Source organism: Cyprinodon tularosa, unplaced genomic scaffold, assembly GCF_016077235.1.
Source record: "Cyprinodon tularosa strain WSP-4 unplaced genomic scaffold, ASM1607723v1 ctg440, whole genome shotgun sequence".
In the NCBI taxonomy this organism is placed as follows: domain Eukaryota; kingdom Metazoa; phylum Chordata; class Actinopteri; order Cyprinodontiformes; family Cyprinodontidae; genus Cyprinodon; species Cyprinodon tularosa.
In genome coordinates this window covers 364,762-387,522 of record NW_024039164.1, presented here as the reverse complement: position 1 = coordinate 387,522, position 22,761 = coordinate 364,762, and the positions used below count along the sequence as shown (strand labels likewise).

The 22,761-nt window shown below is 39.7% G+C and overlaps 1 protein-coding gene across 1 annotated transcript; it reads left to right on the top strand.

Moving 5' to 3' along the window:
- The first annotated feature begins 5,902 nt into the window (after window positions 1–5,902).
- usp46 (ubiquitin specific peptidase 46) lies at window positions 5,903–19,611 on the top strand. Its single transcript, XM_038300139.1, has 9 exons — window positions 5,903–6,253; window positions 9,863–9,943; window positions 13,274–13,487; window positions 14,968–15,197; window positions 15,576–15,652; window positions 15,731–15,814; window positions 16,223–16,420; window positions 16,537–16,615; window positions 16,720–19,611. The coding sequence occupies exons 1-9, from the start codon at window positions 6,218–6,220 to the stop codon at window positions 16,819–16,821; spliced, it is 1,101 nt and encodes a 366-aa protein (XP_038156067.1). The 5' UTR covers window positions 5,903–6,217; the 3' UTR covers window positions 16,822–19,611.
- The last annotated feature ends 3,150 nt before the right edge of the window (window positions 19,612–22,761 follow it).

The window sequence follows — 22,761 nt, the reverse complement described above, 5'->3', positions numbered from 1 at the left end:
TGTTAACGAGCAGTTGGACAGGTGTAAAGTGGCCGGTGAGTGTATATCCAGCTGGTTCTCATCTTTTCTGTCTAGCAGGAGATTTAGCATCTAAACACCAATAAAACATCTACCTGTCATGATTTGCTGTGGCAGCTGGCCTTAATTACTCATGCCTTTCACCTGCTTCACTCTTTCCAGCTCATAATTATCATTCATCTCATCCACCTGCCAGTTTCCCTTATATCGGGCTCAGTTCCAGCTATCATGGCCAGATCATTAGATGTTGTTTTCTGTTCAGTCTTCTCAGTTCTGTTTATTCTAAGTTTCATATCCTGGATCCTGGCGGCCAGTGGAAAAAGGGTTTTGTGTCTGTCTCGTCCCTTGGTCGTCCACTGTTTCGCCCTTGCTGAGTCCTCTGGGTTTTGGCTCTTTACGCGGGAGGTTCAGTTTTTATTCCAGTAAGCCTGGCTCCAAGGTGGAGACCAGTTTAAAGGTCCTGTTCAAGTTCTGGTTCCACGTCCTGTCTCGGCAACATTGTACCACTGAGCCTGCCCGTCTGCATCTGATCCCGTCTGCTCCTGTGCGTGTCTGCTTGGTCATGCTTCTGGACTCTGAACCTTCCTGGGAGTTCTAGGATGCTTGGAAGCCTGGATCCTGTCTGTTCCTGCCTGATCTGAATACCTGTCAGGATCGGCTTCCTGCAACTTCTCTGGGACTGCTGCACCGGGGACAGTCAGTGACGCATGCTGCGTATGCCTTCAGTCCAGGGGCTGGATTGCGCCCTTTTCCAGGGAGATGGACTGGAATGTTTTATTTTGAAAAATATAAAAAATTGCGGTATTCTCTCCCAATTACATCAGTCGGTGCATCCGTGCACCTTGACACAGGTTAATTCAGTTCAAGACTCATCCTATCTATAACATCCTATATTTGTGAAGCGGGATTTTCTGGGGTTACAGCAAGCAAAACAAAGCTATGGAGCAGACTGGACATCAGGAGCACACTTCGTGTGTCATTGTCTTCTATTATGCCTCGATGGGACCAGCTTGTTTTATTTTTATGCTGTTTGTATTTGATTTTATGCCAGTTGTATCATTTTATTTGAGCGTATTTAAGCCCACCGCCCCACCCTGGCCGCTCCGTGAAAATATTGTCTGACATATAGCGGTCCGTGGTGCAAAAAAGGTTGGGGACTGCTGCTTTAAGGCACTCGAGGCCCAACACTGAGCTCTCTGACCAACAGCCTCTCGCATAGAAAACATTGGCTGGATGATGTTTAAACCCAAACAAGACTGAGAGACCAAATAATGCCTCAGATATAGAAGTACTAACCCCTGTAATAAAGAGCATTTAGGCAATATTAGCAAGGCAACAAAAGAAATCCAGGGGTCATTTTTTTATTTCTCTAGAAAATCACAAAACATTTATGAAAGACCAGCTTCCAAATCATCTCTAAAATTGAATTTGAAATGCTGATCTGTATTTTTCCACGTCTAGGCTACTGTAATAGTTAGTTTGCTTGTCTAAACCAAATGGTGCTGATCCGTCAGCAGCTGGTACAGAACTCTGCTGCCAGGATCCTGATGGCAATCGCATTTTAGAGCACAAGTTCCAGGACTGCTATGGCTGTGTGGTTTATTTTTTTATATTATAGTTTTTATTTAACTGTTTTAATTTTTTTTACTATTGTTGGAGAAAGATGCTATGTAAATAAAATGTACTTGGGTGCCTGGTTATTGAGGCCTGGTTATTCAGGCCATTTCCTACACCTTAATGTAACCAAGTTCTCTACAGAAGTTAAAAGCAGGCAGACACACACTAGAAATTATCAGACTAAAAAGACAAACATACATGATAAAGATGGAAAAAATAAGATGTTGATAAATCAAATAATTTTGGAGGATAAAGTCTACATCTTCTATTTTTAATACTGCAGGTCAGTTGGGAGCTTTTGTAAAAGTATCTGATCATTTAGTATCTGAAAAGCGCATCGAGCATCTGTATTTAGGCTACCTAGACAAACATTTTTGCACAGCAACTTTCACTGCAGTTAAATCTGCAAGTCTTCGCAAAATGTCTCCTCCTTCTTTGTCAATAAAATACTCTGAATTTTTTACTATTTCTTCCTGCAAAATAAAGCAGCTATTTTAAAACCTAACCTACTCCAGAACTCTGGCTATTTGTTTATGGTCATTGTCCTTCTGGGAGAAGGAACTTTTCACCCTGTAGCAGAGAGTCAGGATTGGTTATCTTCACTTTAACTTTGAACATTTGCCTTTATGCCGAAGCTTGATGCTGCTCCACCATCTTTCCACATGTTTGCTGTTTCCATAACATGTACATTCTTCCTCCCACTCTTCTGTAAAGCCATATTTGTTGAATGCATGTCTACTAGTTGTCTTGTTGACAGATTTCCACTACCTTGTGGGCCTTTCTGTAATAGTTACAGTTATCCTCATGGTTGTTTCTCTGGTTATTGTTTTCTTTGTCAGTAATTTCAGGCCGTGTTTTTGAAAGTTTGCAGTTGTTTGTTTTAGGGATATTTGAGTAGATATCCCTTAAACAAACACACTTTTCTATTAAATAGATTAATTATTCTTCTCTTCTGATGGACAAGTGCTCTATTTTGTGTTGGTCTATCACTTAAAATCTTGTAAAATAGATCTAGGTTTCTGGCTGTAATGGAACAAAGTGTCTAGATCGGAGGTCTTCAACAGGAGGTCCGTGACCCCTAGGGGGTTCACAGAGGTACTGCATGGGGTTGCGAAAGTTTTGGTTGATTAGACTTTTTTTTAAATATATATTCCCCCTTGCAGTTTTTTCCACTAATTGAAATTTATTCAAATACACATTAACATGAATTCAACAGACTGTAGTAAAGAGATAAATGGAGGCAGAAGATGTCTTTCAGTCATCAACGAACACATTCAGCAGCACACAGGAGCATTTTCAAGCTGGGTAAGGTTTCATTCACAACACCTGTCCCATCAACCAGGAATCAGAATCAGAAATACTTTTGATAATCCCAGGGTGAAATTACTTTCATTACATTTCCCCATCTGTAATAGAGTGACTATAGGACCAGTTTAATATAACACAATTTCATAGACTATGTATAATTAGGGGGTCCCCGCTCCATCTCACCATCAGTTTGGGGGTCCTTAGCCTGGAAAACCTCTAGACCTCTGGTATAGATGTTCAAGGTTTGAAAACCTTTGCAAAGACCTGTAAATGGCAAAGTGATATTACTATTTGACCCCAAAAGCATAACTGGTATGCTAACCTGAGTAGGGAGACAACCCACCCCACCCGCCAAAAAAGGAAGTAAATTCAAGTCATGGTTGTAAACACTTCCTAAATGACTGTGCCAGAAGTAACAAGGCTGCTTTCTATCACTAACTCAAATCTTAAGGATTATTTTCCTGGCGGCTCGGAAATGATGCATAATTCATTTGCCTCTCTTTGTTGAGGCGGAACCACAGGAAGGTCACCAATGCTTTTAGTTGTGCAGCCAACCGCGTTTACTGGAAACATTTTCTGAGCTCTAGATGGTATTTTTGTTTTCTTTTATTTGGCTCAGCCACAGGAATAGAGCTCCACTCCAGCTCCATAACAGGGCAAGCAGAGTTCACTTTGATGGGAGAAAAGGGCCTGTCGGGGGAGAATACACGTCTTTTCCTTCCTGCTATGGGCAGGAAAAAACTCCAGAGGCTGATTTTATACGAGCTTATGTGACAGAGGACCAACACAACTTAGCAAAAGCTGTGAAGTGAAAATTAACATAAATGGTTTTTATATTTAAAAAAAAAAGCTGGTGAACATTTTTAGCACAATTGCAATGTTCAATACATCCTCTTAAAATGAAAAGTGTTTGTATGACACCAATGCAAACCTACCAAGACAATAACCTGAAAACACCAAAGTGGGTAAGAAACAACATCCATAAGAGAAGAGCCCTAAAGGCCCTTTGTAATTCGGGATCTCTAGTGTGTTTTTTGTCGCATAAAATACTGATAAAATATGTTGACATTTAGAGTGTGAATGTTGCTAAATGTACGAAACCAAATGAGTATGAATATTTTATGAAGCATTATATGAATCAAAACTATTGTTAGATGCATAGAAATGCATTTTGCCAAAATTGACTGATAATAAAAAAAAAAAACTCAGAGAGAAACATAAATAATAAAAGTTCAAGTATGAGTCATGAACGGAGCATCTGTATCCACTGTGCCCATAGTCCTATAAATACAGGGTGGACTGAAATAGAGTGTAAGTCATGGGAATGAGCCCTCAAGCTTGCAGTGCCTGTCGTTGCTTCCCTGCCCATTAAAGTATTCATAAATAAACATGACAGCACATCAAAAAGCAACTTTCTCAATAACAGCATGCTTATCAGAGCAACAAAGAGCCCATCCCATCCTCCACAGCTCAGACTGGCAGCCCTATTATTCAATTATTTGTTTTGCTGTGAATACCTTTATTCCTCTCTCTTTTCCTATTGCTTTTGAAGTTTGTCTGTCACAATTATTAGTTGTTTTCCTATTTTTTTGGTTAACATTTAAATGCTAAAAGGATAATTGGCAGGAGGAATGTTGTGAGAGCACAAACAGAGCTGGCTGTGAATGAATACGTCCTGAGGGCTCAGGACGCCTGCAGGGCACCATGGAGAGGACATTTACCATATAATGTCTTCCCTCTTCCTATTGGCCGGCTAATTGCTGGTTAGAGGGCAGAATACCTGCAAATCTGATGGTTAGTGATTAGGTCTGTGAACAGTCATCAGAAGAGGAATCCCCTGTGACTAACACACATTTGAAGAGAACAAGGCCCGTCTTCAGGCATGAAGGGAGCAGGACATGAGAATCCTTAATTAAAAAACAGACTTTTACCTAATTTTGAAAAAAAAAGCAATCTCAAAAGATATTTATTTTTATTAGAATTACAAAAATTATCAAGTTCAGATTAGATTAGTTAAATTACAATTAAAACATGAGTATTCTGGGTTTTTTTTTTATAAATTACATGCAATATTATTTGCATTAAATAAGATATTCAATTTTTTTATATACTTCTGGCAAGATTATGCTGCATTTTGGTGCATTATATTGTTACTTATATGTGAAGTAAATAGTAAACTGTACAAAATAACATGTAGATAAATGTCAGCTTTAGTCATCTCTCTACATATAGAGCCCTTTTTTAAAACAGTAGTAGCTTTCCTAGTTTACAATACATTAAAAGACTCATAGTTATAAACAAATAACTAAAATAGAATCAAGCATAAAATAAAAATCATATAAATCATTTAATTCTAAATATACACCAAAATACAATCCAATTTTGTAATCATTATTCTAAAATGGATAACATTTATACATAGAAATGATAAGTAATTAACAATTAGATTTAAAAAAATTAAATAATAACCATTTGTATTCGGATATCGGTTAATATGTCATATTTTTATATATCTAGTATAGTTTTACATAAAAATGGGTATATACTGAAGGAACAAATTCACCTAAATACTTCCTTATTTCTACATAATTTTCTCTTAATAAGATTGTTTGCAATATTTTCTTTCATTATTTCCTAACAAATGAAAACGGTCTGATGTATCGGTTATATATATATATATATATATATATATATATATATATATATATATATATATATATATATATATATTTTTTTTTTTTTTTTTTTTTTTTTTTTTTTTTTTTTTCATTATTTTATTTTTTTTTTTTCGTTTCTGTTTGAACTACATGTCCCTAAATCAATCTTTTTATTATATTCGATGGCGATTGGTTGCAACTCAATTAAACTTTGCCGTGCCGCTCTGTGTGTGGTCACACCATCCTGTCAATCAAGCCTACTCTGGACCAATGAGCTGTGGGATTTTGCCGTAGTGGGCGGGACTACATCACTTCCTCGCGCAGCGTAACAGTTCCTGGTCAGTGCTAGCAACCTGCTGCCTGTAACTTCTCTAATTATTCAGACTCGGTCCGCTTTTAAACCGAGCTTCTTCCAACATGTGTCCGAGGATGAGGCCGTGTGGAAGGTGAGCGCAACGCGGCCCTCGGCTCTGTGTTTCCCCGGCTGCATGGTGCACTCCGACGCCCGGGGTTGCGGTTTGGCCTCCAGCCGCGGCTGCGAATGAACTTCATTTCTCAGCGTCGCCCAGCTCTATTTAATTTATAAAGATGGCGGTGAGGGGGACACTGTGAACTAAATGACTGTCAGAAACATCGCCTCCATTTGTAATATGGTGAGTAAACACCCGGTGGTTGTTATTGATTGATTTGCTGCAAACAGTTTTCAACCTGCTTGGATGGAGATGTTTGTGGACGGGTTGCCTCCCACCTGCAGCCTGACTGGGACTCCTCACAGGAGGAAGCCCTGCGGGGATCTCCTCCTCTAACACCTGGGTCAGTGTTTCCACAGGCCGCGGGTCTTCCTGCAGCGCAGCGGGTCATTTGTAAAGCTGTCAGCTGTGATTGACAGGAGACTGGAGCGGCTCCGCTGCCTCTGACAGCTCCTGGTTGCATAATGTGGGGCTGCTGCAAAGAGCAGGAGTCTGCACTAATCTGTGTTTAATGTTGTGTTCAGGCCACAGAGAAGAGTGGGAACAAACTGACTTAATGCCTGCCTTAATGCCATTGGCCCTTGCTTTATTTAGACAGGTCACTGATGTCAAAACCCAGTAGTATTAGTCTCTGAGGTCTGCTGATGCTCTGCTACAGGGGCGGAGCTAGATGGGTGGCCAGGGGTGGCCTTGGGCACCCTTAGCCAATCATTGGCCACCCTACCATTTATTTCCCTCTAATACAGATAGTGGCAACGGTAATATATTAATTATCCAGGGGGGTGTTTCCCTTTAATCGAAATCCTGATATTCCCATATTTTAGCTGGATTTTTCAAAAATAACTTTTATTTAACTTTTAAAATAAAAGATTATGTTTTTACCTCAGATGAGAAACCAAAACTTATACTAGACAACTTGGCAACTTGAGATTACTATGAGTTCGTAAAACTGTAATTAGTGTTAAAAGTACAAATATCCTCCTTAAAATGAGTATGCAACTGTAAGGGTATGGTATCTAATCAAAGGAAGATTCTTATAGGGGATAGACTGATCTCTTATTTTTTTCTATAAATACTCGGATATCAAAAGTTTACTTAAAGATTTTTTTTTTTAAATAGAAATGAAACCAGGTAAAACTAAAACGGTGCCACTTGGGAAGATCTGGATAAAGCTTTTTTTTTTTTTTATCTTTAAGGCAAAATGTATATATATATATATATATTTTTTTTTTACAATTTTGGCATAATTACTGCTCTAAGTAGTTTCTTCTTCAGCTAATGACATGTTTTAGAGTCTTTTTACTCCATTTTATGATAAATTGTTTGCAAATTCAGTTATGATTATTTCAATGGTCCATTATTCACATTGAATTCGATTGTTTCAGCACTAGACTGGACACATCTCCACCTAACTATAAGTAAATATAAACTTTAGAGCAGGCATGTCCATAGTTGTCTCTGGAGTGGTGCTATCCTGTGGGTTATAGAGGTTTCCCTGCTTCAATACAGCTGATTTCCATTGATAGCTGATTGACAGGATTTTGCTAAATTGCGATAATCAAAATCAGCTTAGCTGAAGCAGAGGAGCATGGAAAACTTGTAGGACAGCAGCCCTCAAGTACCGCCTTTGGACATACCTGCTTTAGACCCTTCAAAATTATGACAAAAAAAATACTATTTTTTTTTTCATTCATTAATTAATAATTCTGCACCACTATTAGCGTTTGTTTTTGTTAACCAATTTGATGGATAAAGGCCAATTTATGCTTCTGATGCATAGCCTCTGCAACCATCGCCGCGCACCTAAAACAAATCCTGACTACGCGTCGGACAGTCCCAAACAGTCGCAGACCTCAAGCAGAAGTGTGCAGACAAAAAACAGCTGTGATTGCTCCTTGGTATGCCTTTCCGGCTGTCTGTGTGGTTGTCCTTCTCAATTAGTGCCTGGGTGCGCCATTTTTAAAAACCGGAGAGTAATAACAACAATGGATAACTATGATGAAAGGTTAATCAAGGAGGTTCCGAAGTACAATCACTTGTACGATGCCTCAGACAGAACCTGTTCCTCTTCGATGTCTAGCAACTCTAGGTCTATCTAGATCCATTTATAAGAATCAATCATCGCTTTGGCAGGAAACTGCTGTGCGTCCCTAGAAATTCCAGACCAGTGGTACAGAAGCATACCAGCAAAAACTGTTTCACGACCAAACCTGAGCGACATTTGATGTGTGCGGTTGCAGAAGTATAATCTGCCCTTAAAGTTGTAGCTATGACCTTTCATCCTTTAATTCATAGTCTTGATGTGAGCAGAACCTAATTTGGCCAAAGCTAAATGTCCCACTACTAATTTCCAAAGTTGGTGAAAACGCTTAACTATTGACCGAAAAACTAATCACTTTTTATAATTAACGGATTTATGCCTACCTATGCATTTATTCTGCAGTGCCATCAATTTTATGCAGCATTGAAACAGGAAGGGATCTCTGATAGTTAATTGATTTTACATTTTCAGTGATGTAATAATTTCTGATTACTCTTGACAGGTAAATGTCTTACTTCCCTCTCCATTACATAGTAAATTTCCTTCAATTCTTTCTCCTTATAGTATCTGCCTGAGTCAGCCCTTGGCTAACTGTTAAGAAACACACCCAGTAATTCATGATGCCAGATGCAGTAGCTCTGTTCATGAACACAATGAAGTTTTTCACCCAGACTTGAGTGAAAAGCCTCTAACATGTGTGTGCAATGTAACACTGTGAGTGAACAAAAATGCACCCCGGTCCACCCTGAGTGATCGTCCACTGAAGTTCCAGATTTCGCTGTGGTGGGAAACCACAGTGTGCATGTTCTGCATGATAATTGGGGTTAATGGATTGGTTCTTGTACCAGGAAAGAGGGGAGGATGTGGGCTTGCAAAGCTGATGCCTCACACAGGATTGAGACATGTGTTTAATTGCATATAAAATATGCTCCAATACCTTTTTGGATGTTTTCTTAATCCAAAGTGTGACTTTAAGCAGACAGTTAATGAATGCATGCCTTGAGATGGTTGGTTTAAATCTAGAACCTTCTGTTGTTGTTTTGCCCAACATGTTAGAAGTAAAAGTGAAGTTTTCAAGCTGCAGGCTGTGAATATGTTAACATCAGTTGCCAGGTTAAAGTTTAATTTCCCACATTAGAGCTTGCATTAGCATCTTCTCAGTTTTCCATAAATGTTATGTCAATATTCGCTGGAATGGTTGGTGCAGTTAAGGTAGGCATCATTAGACCTTCCTGTTATTATAGGAACATGCTGTTCACAGACTTGCGTATGCGCCATAGCCTCTTTGACTGGAGGCGGTTAATCGGACAAAGGAGCATTCAGAACCTGCTTTGACAGAAAGAAATGAAGGCCATTAAAAGTCAAAGGCTTCCCCAAACTAAATTGTCTGCTGTGTGCTCTCAACAAAGCCGTGGTTCATTTGCAAAAGCTTTGAGCTCCCACAACAAAAAAAGGCTGTGACAGGAGATAAGTGCTCCGTCTCTGCAACCAGGAGCTAAATCCTCCTGACTTTTGACATGGCTCTCTGCCTGTTTAGGCCGGATTTCTTTCCTGCATTAAAATATGTTGTTTTTCTGACTTTCTGATGGATTTGTTCAGATTTGGAGGTGCAGCTGTTTTACTTTTTACTCTGTATTATAGATGTTCATCATCACACTGCTTTATTTTGGTAGTGGTGTGAATGGCCATGCATGGTGTAAATGAGATGATATATGTATCCTGACAGCATGTCTCATGTTTTGTTCCCTTAGGGCACCAATGCCTCCGCTTTGGAGAAAGACATCGGCCCAGAGCAATTCCCGATCAATGAGCACTACTTCGGCTTGGTCAATGTGAGTTCCACTAAATCCTCTCATGCATTTACAACATTCACTGTCAGATAACACTGGAGTCGTGTTTCAAAACAAAGAGCGAGATGGGGAAAGCTGTGAGTCATGTCTGCTTTTGGACAGCTGGCATTAAAGGTGACGGAGCTGTTTGTTGATCACGGGATGTCCTGCGCCTTTAATGTGGCGCAAACACATGTTTCCCTGCTGGTTTGGTCAACTGCTCTGCCTTATAAATACATTCTTATTCCTTCATTGTCTTCATATTTTGTTGGTTGGTTGTTTTTTTGTTTTTTGTTTTTTTGTTGGGCATTTAATTGATGAAACCAAAAGAAAATGGTGCATTTATATAAAGAAGAAGAAATATAAACTCCATACCTGAAAAAAATCTGGCGCACATTTGTATCAAATATCCCACTAAAGAAATTGATACGGCCGAGGCGGTGAGGAAGTGGGGGCAAGTTTGTGCCACAATGGAGGGACATAAGGGCAAAAAAGAGCAGGGATCCAGGTGGAAAAAAAGTCCCAGCATTCTCGTTCACCTCGCTCTTCTAGCTGGTCCATCTTCACGAGTCGTTTTCCACAATGGCGGTCATATAAACAAAACAAGCCAGTAAGATAACAAACAGGAAATATGGATGGTGTAGAGCGATGTAGATTTGACCAATCAGAGGCCTCCTGTCTGCAGTCACCTACAATTATGGAGAGGTGCAGCAGAGTGTCTGTGGAAGCTGCGGGGCCCATTTGCGTTCACTGCAACACACACAGACAGCCTGGTTTCTGAGCATAAATCAGCCTTAAGCCGACCTTTTACTGTGAATACAGCTGCTGGATGTTTGGGAGGGTCTTCAGCAGATTTTCTCATCTATTTCCAGAGATTTTTTTGTCTTTTCTTCTTCTTTCAGCCAAATCAGATCAGATGCACTGATTCTATCAACGTCAAGTTTAGGTTGTTACCACAGGTTGATTGGATTTAGGTCTGGACTTTGAATGGGCCTTTTCTACCAATGAATGTGCTTTGTTTGCTTGGGATTGTCCTGCTGGAAGGTGAACGTCTTCCCCAGCCTCTTATATTATTACCCTTTGTTTGACCTCTGAGAAATGTTCAGATGTCTAGATTAAAACGTTAGTTGTTCCTTCTCTGACAAAAGCCCCTTTATGACATATTGGCTGTTTTCCCTTTAAAAGTGTTATAGAATGATTCTATATGGTATGTGGTCCTTAAGGTCTCTGAATAGGGTGCGTAACATTGGTTGGGCTGAAAATGGCATATTTGCTGTTCTATGAGCCCTAATGCAAGCCTGGTTAAAAGCCTCAGAATGAAACGACAGGTTTTCTTCCTTTTATGGTGTGCTCATGAATATTTAGATGAGCTGTGCTCTGATTGGTTGGTTTACAACGAGCGAAGCAGCCGATCAAACACGCATCATAGCAACAAGCCAGCGGGGGACAGAGCGAGTCAGGTAGTGTACAGGGGGTTACAAGAGGCGATCAGCCTCTCACGACAACCTCCCGATCAGGAATCGTGAGGTCGGGAGAAAATCAAACATGTTTGATTTTCTCCCGACAATCGTAGGCAAATCGCTCAGGGCACATGCGCAAACAAGGATTATTCTGTAAACACAGCAGCATGGCGGGGATACGAGTGAAATGCAGTTCTGTATGTAAAATTGTCAGACCGTAGTAGCCACGTTTTTTTTTCCAAATATGTGTTGCCTTTTCTTTTTAGGGCTTTCAGCACAAAATTGCACAAATTGCCGATGCAGCGCGTTTCACTCTAGTGAGCTTTATATTCCCCTTTATTAGTTTTGCTTCTTGATAGACGAGTCACAGCAGCTCCATCTAACTGCAGAGCTGAGTCCGACGTAGTTTTTAGTCGTACAGTGTGAGCAGGTAGGTGGCATGAGCGCGTTGGGCCGAACATAAATCGTGAGACGCTGATCACACTGAACGACTAACCCTGCAGTCGGAACAGTCTTTCGTTAAAAGAAGTTTAGCAAATTCTGCTTTGAACTGTCCAAGATTTCAAAGCTGTCTTCGGTAAAATGCTTCAAGCAAATGAACAGCTGAGCATCAAACTTTGCAGGGATCTTCTGATAGACAAAAATAATCCTTGGGGTTTGAACTTCTCTGTACGTCCATCTCACCCACTGAACTATCGTTAGTCATCTATGACAATGTAAACTCGGTTTTGCATTCCATGACCCCTTTAATGGCTGTGCAGCCCTTGATTCTTATGGATATCTTTTTATAACTCCTTTGTTTTTGTCCCTGTGTGGCTCCGGTCAAGGATGCTTTGCATCATTAACAGATGTTGAAGTCCTCAGACTGTCTTGGTTTCAGCTCCTGTTCTCTATTTGCTTCCTCCCATCCCACCCTCACTATCGAAGCATTAATGGAACAAAACGATAACTTTCTTCTTGCCACTCTTTAATAATGATGTGAAACCTTTTGATAAATGGAGCTTGATTTTAGGGTTTTTGGGTAAAATGCACCAATCTCTATTTATTCACTGGATTGACAATAGGCCGCTAGTAGTACACAGTGCTATGAAGTCACCAGCCGCCATGTTGGTACTCCTTACTTAGAGCGGTCAGAATGTAAAAAAACATGTGCGCTACAGCATTGAGCAATGATGATGTTCTCATTTTCAGGTGAATTTAAGACATTTAAAATAAAGACCGATTCATCACTTTGACATAAATTCATAGCATCAGTAGATTACTGTAGATTATGGTAAAAATAGGCACATCACATATTCAGTATAAAGTCCATGAAGTCTATAAATTATGTATTATAACATATTATACAAATCCATGGCATCAAAATTGGTGTGCTAATGTAGCACAATAATACAGTAGTCAGATATTAAGAATATTACACACGCACACACCATCTGATGTGCCAAAGGTGCTACTTTGATTATGTACATGTAATATATATATATATATATGGATTGATTACATTGCTATGGTAATCACATTACATTACAGGCATTTTATGGTGCAACTCTTTGAGAGTGGGGAGTACTACAATGGCGGCGGGTGAATTTAGTTTTTTCGGCCTACCAGCAATCCAGTGTATAGAGATCAGTGTTAAAAGGAATTTAGATACAAATTAACAACCAGATATTTGTATTTTCTTAGGGGGGAAATAAACAGTTCTTCCCTTTAATTGATTAGGCTCTACTTTCAGGGTTTATTTGTGATTGTATGGATATGAATACATGCCACTACAAACAGATCCTCCATCTGATTTGCTGATTTTTCTGATTGATGTTTGAGCTTTTAGTTCTAATGCAACCCCTCCGTCTCCTCCACACTCTTCCCTCCCCAGTTTGGAAACACGTGTTACTGTAACTCGGTGCTCCAGGCCCTGTACTTCTGCCGGCCGTTCCGGGAGAACGTGTTGGCCTACAAGGCCCAGCAGAAGAAGAAGGAGAACCTGCTCACATGCCTGGCCGACCTCTTCCACTCCATCGCCACGCAGAAGAAGAAGGTGGGCGTCATCCCGCCTAAGAAGTTCATCTCCAGGCTACGGAAGGAGAACGGTAAGAGAGCTGCGTCCAGCTAGAAGTCTGCTAACGATGTATGCAGCAATATGCTGGGGTTTGGGGTCACAAAGCAGATGTTTTCCAATTTTCTGTCTTCCTGCTTTTATTTAATACTTGAAAGGTTCAGATTTGTGTTGTGTGTTTGCAGCAGCGTCGTCTTTATTGTAATCTGAATATTTAGAGTGAAGGGCGGTTGCATGTTGGTGGTAAGGTCGTTCATAGCAGAGCTGAGAGAAAGCCTGATTGTTCTCTGCTGTCCAAACTCGATGTGAAGGAACAATGTGATCTCTGTCTGCAGCCAGCTCTGGTCAGCTGCCTCTTCTCTGGATTTTTTTTTTTTTTCCTGCTCCCCTCATCTCCTCCACTTCTCATTTTCACCTCTCACATTATGCATGAAAGCAGGAGTGTGTGCAGGTGCTGTATGTATTATCAGCAAAGTTAGCTGACTGTTTACAACGTCTACAGTTTCAGAGGGCAGAAACAAAGTCAGGGCGAGTTAATCCCTGCCTATGGATGTCTCACTAAAAAGAACATTTGAACAGAAATGGATTCTCAGTTTTATGAAAATTCTAATAAATTGATTATATTTCATTGAATAATCCAAGGAAAGCGTCTATTTACTCGGTGTTTAGTAAACCTTGGTGTTCTTTTGTCCTTGTTTACTTTGTGTACGGTTTGCTTTTTGAATTTGCAGCCTTGAATTAATAAAGAAATAGTTTTCAGTCCTTTAAGTTAGAGCGACATCCATGCTGAAGAGTAGTGCTGCAAGCTTTTCCAGTTCACTCCTCTGTGCCATGTATTGACTTTGACCCGCCAGTCACTAATCAAGGCCACTTGGGCTTAAAACTTTATTTATTTATTTTTTCTTTTTAGGTAAAAATTTCCTCTGTTCCTAATGGAAGCCAAGGAATGTGTAAAATAGGCACTGATGTCCGATTTGGACATTTATTTTTCTCATACCTTATTCTTCGATTAGTATAAATGCATCCTAAAAATATTTGTACCATTTTTTTTCCTCATGCTTTTAATTTTGCGTTTTTTCCCCTGAATGGGTTTACTCATTTTCATAAAACTTCACTTAACTTTGGTTTCAGTCTGTTGAAGGATTTCTCCCATTCTTCTTCTAAATGGGACTTAGACTTAGTAAGAATGATATTTATAACCTTCATAATCATATTATTTATTTTGGGATTCATAAAGTATCTTTAACTTAAATTGAACTATTATTAATAGTAATGATAAAAATGATAGTAGTAATAATAATTAGAACCCTATTATGATAGAGTCCTGAATGCCTCACAGGTTTAACAGAAACTGTTTGGGGCTCCCTGGACTTACAAGCTGTAATTGGCAGCATGATGTTAAAACACATGAGAAATCTCCTCATTTCAAGGTCAAACCATTCACATTGTGACCTCTCCATTTCTCCGCAGCTAAAAGCCATCTTTGTTTCCTTCCTGTCCTCTTCTCCCTGCAGATCTGTTCGATAACTACATGCAACAAGATGCCCACGAATTCCTCAACTATCTGCTGAACACGGTAGCCGACATCCTGCAGGAGGAGAAGAAGCAGGAAAAGCAGAACGGACGCCTGAAGAACAACAGCCCGGCCGAGGCCGAGATGGAGAACAAGACGGAGCCCACGTGGGTTCACGATATCTTCCAAGGCACGCTGACCAACGAGACGCGCTGCTTGAATTGTGAAACGGTATGTGAGAGCAGACCAGGTTGATTTGTTTATTTTAATTTTTTTTTTGTTAGCCTGAATAATAATAGTAATCCATAGGAGACACTATGGAGACTCATCCTCCCGCAGCATACGTCAGGACCACTATAAGCTTTGTTCACTCAGTTCTGAAGGCGAGTAAAGGGCCGGGTAACCCTGAGCAACCCTTGTAAACACCCAAGGCACTGCTCTGTGTGCAGACAAAGGCTCCTCAGTAAAATGAGCATTTCAAAGGCTGCCAGCGTGGGTTTACATGTGAGCGTGTGGGCGAGCGGTTGTTGTGTCACAACAACAGACGGCTTATCCTCCCTGACTCAGTTAGAGGAAAATGACATTTAAGTTTCATGGCTGTCTTTACAGGTGAGCAGCAAAGACGAGGATTTTCTGGATCTTTCTGTGGATGTGGAGCAGAACACATCCATAACTCACTGTCTCAGGTACGTCGGCTTTAGCATGCGCTGAAGCACAGCGTTTAGCGCTGGAGACGCTAACCAGTGACATCCTCTCTGTTTCAGGGACTTCAGTAACACAGAGACTTTGTGCAGTGAATATAAATACTACTGTGAAACATGCTGCAGCAAACAGGAAGCACAGAAGCGGTCAGTGAAGTGTCTCACTCCTGAAAAAACACTTTAGATTTTAAAATGGAAAAAATGTTCTTTTTTTATTTATATATATATATATATATATATATATATATATATATATATATATATATATATATATATATATATCGGAAGAGGATTAGGGCAACTGGAAAAAAAAAAAAAAAGTTAACTGATTTTTAAATTTTATTTCAGTTCAGTATGTGGAAAAAATTCAGAATTCTTACTTTTTTCCCCATACTAAACTGAAATAAAATTAAAAAATCAGTTAACTTTTTTTCCAGTGTTAAATTCTGTTTAAAGTAACAGAGTATGATTAAAAATGTCTCCGGACCTTTACTGGTTGATGATTTTCTTTATTCAGACCCTGCTGGTTGTTAATTGTTTCTCCCTGCTCTACAGGATGCGTGTGAAAAAGATCCCTATGATCCTGGCTCTACACCTGAAGAGATTCAAGTACATGGAGCAGCTTCACCGCTACACCAAGCTCTCCTATCGGGTGGTTTTTCCACTAGAGCTGCGCCTGTTCAACACATCTGGGGATGCAGTGAACCTGGACCGCATGTATGATCTGGTGGCTGTGGTGGTTCACTGCGGAAGGTAAGGCTGCTGGTTTGATGAGTGAACGACAAAATAAAGCAGCAGACGATGTTATTTCCACATTCGCGGTTAGGTAGAAGTTTTCTAACGATGCGATCATTGTTCTCTCACCTCAGCGGCCCAAACAGAGGTCATTACATCACCATTGTAAAGAGCCACGGCTTTTGGCTTCTGTTTGACGATGACATAGTGGAGGTGCGTGACTCAGCCGCCTTTCGGCTACCTGCTGTTTTCTGCTAAACTTGTTTTTGTGCTTCTTATTCTCATCTCTAAACCCTGTCTTTGTTGCTTTTGTGCAGAAAATCGACGCCCAGGCCATCGAGGAGTTTTATGGGCTCACCTCAGACATTTCTAAAAACTCCGAATCTGGATACATCCTTTTCTACCAGTCGAGGGAGTGACACCGGTGCTAGATGAGCCACATGAAGAAGACCGTTGTTTTTTATTTACTTTCTAGCATAAGAAACCCAGACCTTTCTCTCCATCCTCCCTGACATGTGTGCCAGTCCTCCTCTGGGTTTGATTCCTTTTCTTTTTATCTCTGCTTTTCTCTCTGAGTTAACAGACTTTTGTCTTGTAGTCACCTGCATCTGGACTGCACTTTAAAAAGCAAAAGCAAAAATGCTCAACAGCATGATAGAAGTGAAGCAGACGCTTGGTGTTGCTGCTGGGAGACACGCAGACAGCAGTCAGAAGCTGAACCATATCGGATATATTTATGTAAAGTCCATAATGTGCCACCCAGTCATAATTCCTCTTATTAGGGCTATTTTTCTCCTTTTGTTCTCTTTTAGCTGCATGAGACATGGATGAACCTGCAGACAATTCATTCTCCTCAAAAGGAGCTGAAGCAATATCCCAGCTTTCATCCAAAACTACCTAAGCTAGAAACTATTCCAACTTTGAACACTATCTGAGCCACAAACTCTTTAACACTACACATTATTCTTAGAGAGATGCACCGATCAGGCTTTTCAGATTAGCTCTGACCCGCTTTTCTGTGTTTAGTCTGGTTTTATAACACCGGACTTGGAACACATTAAACAGGAAATTTGTGCTGCAGAAGATGAAAGAATTGCCAAATTATCGCCGTTTATGCATCGAAGCACACGTCGCTATCTTTTATATGAAACTAAGGAGTGGATCAGAGGGAGTGCTGTTGGTTGATGCGTTTTATAGTTAAAAAATGGTGGGAGTTTTTAGTTTTGATGCATTTTTTACTGATCTGACCTGATAAAGAGGACATTGTCCGATTCTAACCTCTGGATAACCGATTGGTGCATCTCAAAAGAATTTTAACACCAAAAGGATGTTTGTTTTTGTTAAAGGTACCAACTATTTATTGAAATTATTATTATTATATATTTATTGGGATTTATTCTATTTCATGCTTACCTAAAGGTGTGTGTGTGTGTAAAAATGTTTTTATCTAAACTCCCTGTAAAACCCAACGTAAAGTTTAAAAAGATTAATCCAGGAAACACCTTCCGCAACGATATGACCTCTTGACTGATATGAAACTAGTGCAATATGTGGTGTTGGTAGCTGATGTGGAATTTCCCTCTGAAATGGAGCATTTGCATCTTTTCTTTTCTGGATCAGTAGCTGATTTGTTTCTCCGCTAATCGTCCTCTAGTGCCATGTGTCTGTAGTTCTTAGAGTACGGTGGATCTCAGAAATCAAAATGCCAGGTTTTGTACCCGACTGAATTTATTTTAACTCTTCTCACCTTGTGATGCATCGACAAATCCTTCAGTGTCGCTTTCAGCCTTTGAGTACCATTACTGACCAGCTTTTTAATTTAAATTTTACATTTCTTTATCAAGTTTGAGAAAAGTCCAGTTTTTGCCGTCACTGCTGTCCCACTTTGTCTTTGTTCTATTCTCTGCACCTTTGCGCACTTTCTGTACCCCCACATTTCAGCAACCTAGAATTATACCTTAAGGATGAAAATGAACAAAATCAGGAGGAACCTTTAAGCTGCACCTTAAGTTTAGCTTATTCTGATCCAATAGACAAATAGATTTAATATGAAATTGAATCACATGTCAAAAGGTCATTAAATACTAGATTGGTTCCTTTTCAGTTGAAATATGAAAATGTGAAGTTTTTCATGGTTTAAAATCTGTCATTTTACTGGGCGCTGTGCACTTTTGAGATCCTCTAAATCTTTCTTTTTAACTCCCACCCCACCGGGAAATGAACTACATATCTTTCTGGAACTGCACACAGATTTTATAAACTTTTTTTTTTTCTTCCTTGTTCTTACATCAAACACCAGCTCAAGTAGTTCAACTTTGTTATTTATTTTTTTTTCATATGTAGCACACTGGAGTCCTGAAAATGAAGGATCCTCCGTTTGAATCCTCTGTACTGTAGATTTTCCTTTACTTGGAGCTTATTTTTCCTTTATATTAATATAAGATCAAGCATTTTTGTTTTTGACATTCCTTGTTTGCTGCACATAATGGAGAATCACTATTCTGTACATCATAATTAGAGGTAGGATAAATAATTTCTTAGTTTAGTGTTTGAGTGCAGGAGAGGCGGATCTGGATGCTAGGCGAGCTCGGTGCTCCCCTCTGATGCTGGTTCTCTTTAACTGGACGAACACGTGCCAAACTGGATTTAATACTGACAGCAGCTGTCTTCAGTGGAGCATTAAGTACTTTGTAAGGCCCACTTGTGTGGTTTATAATAACGTAGAAAAGTAGCTCAATGAATAAGAAATATTTTTTTAAACAAACGCAAAAATGACAGAGACCTCCACCAAAGGCTGGCTGGTAATGGAAAGTACGCGTGCTGCTTTGTAATCACTACATTGTCAAAGAAATTTGCAGATGTTCACATTTGCTGCTGGGTTTAGACTAGAAAACTGTAGCAGGAGCAGATATGAGGATGAACAGACTAAACATGCTGAGCTTCCATTAACTTATGCACTCTTCCTCACTGGGAGGCTCTGTTATTTCCTGTGTGTGTGTCTTGGCGTCCTACTAGTCCTGCACCATGTTGGACGTGACTGGGCCTCTGTGAGGGGACGACTAGTAGACGACTAGGAGTCTATGTGGCAGTTAATTGCAAAGTGCACTTTATTAGGGATGAGCTCTATGCTTTGATGAGATGAACCACAGTGTAACACCCTCACAATGACTTTTTTTTTTCTTGTGTTCAATAAAATTATCATGAACTAACCTGGGTTTTGCTTTTCATTAATTATTCAGTTTATCATTGGAAAGATAAAGTCTAAAAACTGCAGCCTGTGTCTTGCGTTCATTTTAATGAGAATGTAGCTAATTCCATGGTTTAGATTTCCTCAGATCAATGGTTTGAAACAGAAATGGCACGATTGGGACATGGTTCAAAAGGATTCAGGTCTCCCATTCACAAAATATTTTGTACATCATGCAGAAATGGGATATTAAGTAGGCCTGCATGGTTACGTTCAGTTTTTCTTTATATAGAATAAATTCACAACATTTCCTCTTAAGGCACAAAGTTTTTGTCAAGGAAAACCAGTTGATGGCATCGAGTCACTGACGTTCAGGATATGCTCACACCAAGCGTGCACGCAATGGCAATAGAGAGGGGAGAAAAAAAACCCTTTTAACAGGAAGAAACCTCCAGCAGAACCAGGCTCAGAGCGAACGGCCATCTGCCGAGGCCGACTGGGGTTCAAGGAGACAGAAGCAGAGATGCAACAGGCAACTGTAAACCAGCTCCACAGGCGGCACCGTGCAGGAAACGCACAGCCAGGCAGATAAGCTTTAAGCCAGCTCCCATGTCAGAGGATGAAGAGAGCACATACTGTTAGTCAGAGAAACAGGAATACACTGAAAAACAGGCCAAGCTACAACATCTATAAACAAGGTGTTAATAGCAGCAGCACAGCTGTACTTTTTTGTGCAAACTGTTGTTTCAATTAGTTTTTCAATTCACACATTTTCTGAAAGAATTTCTCCTACTCCCAGAATTCTACTCGAACACAATGGGAAAAAACGCCTCAATTCTCCTGCAAAATGAAACTTAACATTCAAAACAATGTTATTTCTTCTGAAAATAGTATTTTGTTTTCATATGACACACAAACCATCATATTAATAGACATAACCATTTGAACACTGTGCTCAATGAAAACACTTCTCCATTCATTATATTGGCTTAGGCCTTTTTTTGTTCAGTTATACTACAGACAGTACATGCATATGTGTTGTAAAATTTTATTTTCAGAACACACAAATACACAACAACGAATATATTTGTTCCACAAAAACAATGTACACAGTGTAGATCCCATCCAAGACAAAGTTGCCTTACATTACATACAAAACGGAGTAAAAAAAAAAAAAAACTACTATGCTGCATCCTCTTTTGTTTTGGTCCAGCCACGTCTCCTCAGCCACATCACAGGCAATGTTTTCCCAAGCCAAGCAGCAGGGGAAATTTCGCCTAGCATGGTGATTCCAGTCATGAAAAGAATGAGCTGCTATATCTCCACACGTGTCCTCCATAGCTTGGAAAGGAGACGTACGCATTGGTGGATTTTGGTCATACACTTTCCATCTCCAGGCAGAAAAAAATTCCTCAATAGGATGGAGGAATGGAGAATATGGAAGGAGATGAAGAACTAAAAAGCCTGGGTGGGCAGTGAACCAGTTACAAACCAGAGCAGCCCTTTGAAAACTTATGCTGTCCCAAATGACAATGTACCTGAGCCAGGGGCGGAGCTACATGGTGGGCCAGGGGTGGCCATGGCCACCCTTAGCTAATCATTGGCCACCCCTGTGGCCACACCTACTATTTATTTCTCTCTAATACAGGTGGTGGCAACAGTAATACTCTCAATTGGAATATTCGGAATATTAAATTTTTTCATATATTAACAATTACCTGACAACAAAAAGACTGGTTAATGATGCACATCAAAGATAACATTAAAGGTGATAAGTCAGAATTCAAGCAGAAATTGATTTTGTGTTTTGTGGAGTAAAGAGAAACGTCATCTAGGAGTCTTCAGTGAAATCATAGGTAAATAATTATTTTAATAAAAACGTATTAAATAATCAATTTACGTAGCCATTGGTGCTGTTAAATATCAGTTTTATGCAAAATGATTTCTGATAAAAGTAGGTAAGTAATGACAATGGAAAAGATGTTCGCCCAAAACTCAAACCTGTAAGAATTTCATCCATGATACCGTTTATCTAGAAAGTGCGGATGTTTGAATATACTCGTCTATTTGTTAGCAAAGGCTGTGGGAAAGTATGGTTTGTCTTTATTTAGAGAATATGGATGTTTTGCTCATTAATTTTCCTGTTGGAACATTGTAGATTGACTGTGAGGGTTTGGTGCCTATCTACTTTCGGGCGCTCCTCAGTGTACATTGGTTATTGCCTGGCCACCCTTATAAAAATGTTCTGGCTACGCCTCTGACCTGAGCTGCTCTGGGCCGTCTACCTGATCTGGTGGAATGAATTGTGAAGTCGAACCCAACCTCATCAATGAAGATGAACTGGTGCTCCACTGCAGCCACCTCTAGCTCAAGGACTAACTGAAACACACAACAATATCAGAAATAGACATACAGTGGCCACTATTGTGAAGCACAATCATTATGATTAGAATATCGAAATATGTATAATTTACTCTATACAGTGTTAAGAGTATGGATCAGTTGTGGGACTAACTTGCACATAGTTATATCACAATTCTTTGACCCTTAATTGTGTTCAAATGGCAGCCTGTAGACCTGCTTCATCCTGAGATGATTTCTGTGCAAGACATGGTCCAGTATTAATAAACTTACCATGTCAATATTTTGAAATATATCTTTTTTTTTTTTCAATTTTTTTTTCTTTGTATTTTCTGTAATGTGATGGTGTTGTTTTCTAGGACCATGTTTATTATTTCAGTTTCCTGTTCAGGAGACAAAACACGTTCCGGACCACCTTGTGTTGATTATCTTTCAGTTCTGCCAAACAAATTGGAAAATACTGTAAATACAAAGTAGGTCCCATTTTCTAAATACTTGAAACATACTTTACAATATTTTTAAAGTCCCACAGAATAGTCCACAGGCAGTACTGCAATATTGTACTCATTGAGTACTGTATTGATATGCAGTACTGCAATTTTATAGTGAGAGTAGATTTCTTACCTATTCTCATTTTGGAAAGTTCAGATGATGGATGCTACAATGTACCTGCTCAGATTTGGCTGTACTCTTTGCCCAGCCTCCCTCATTGTTAGACCACGGTTGACCACATGATCAACCACAATGGCTTGGATCTCATCAGGGATTACTATCTTTTGCCTTCCCCACCCTGTCCTCCTCCTCCCCTCAC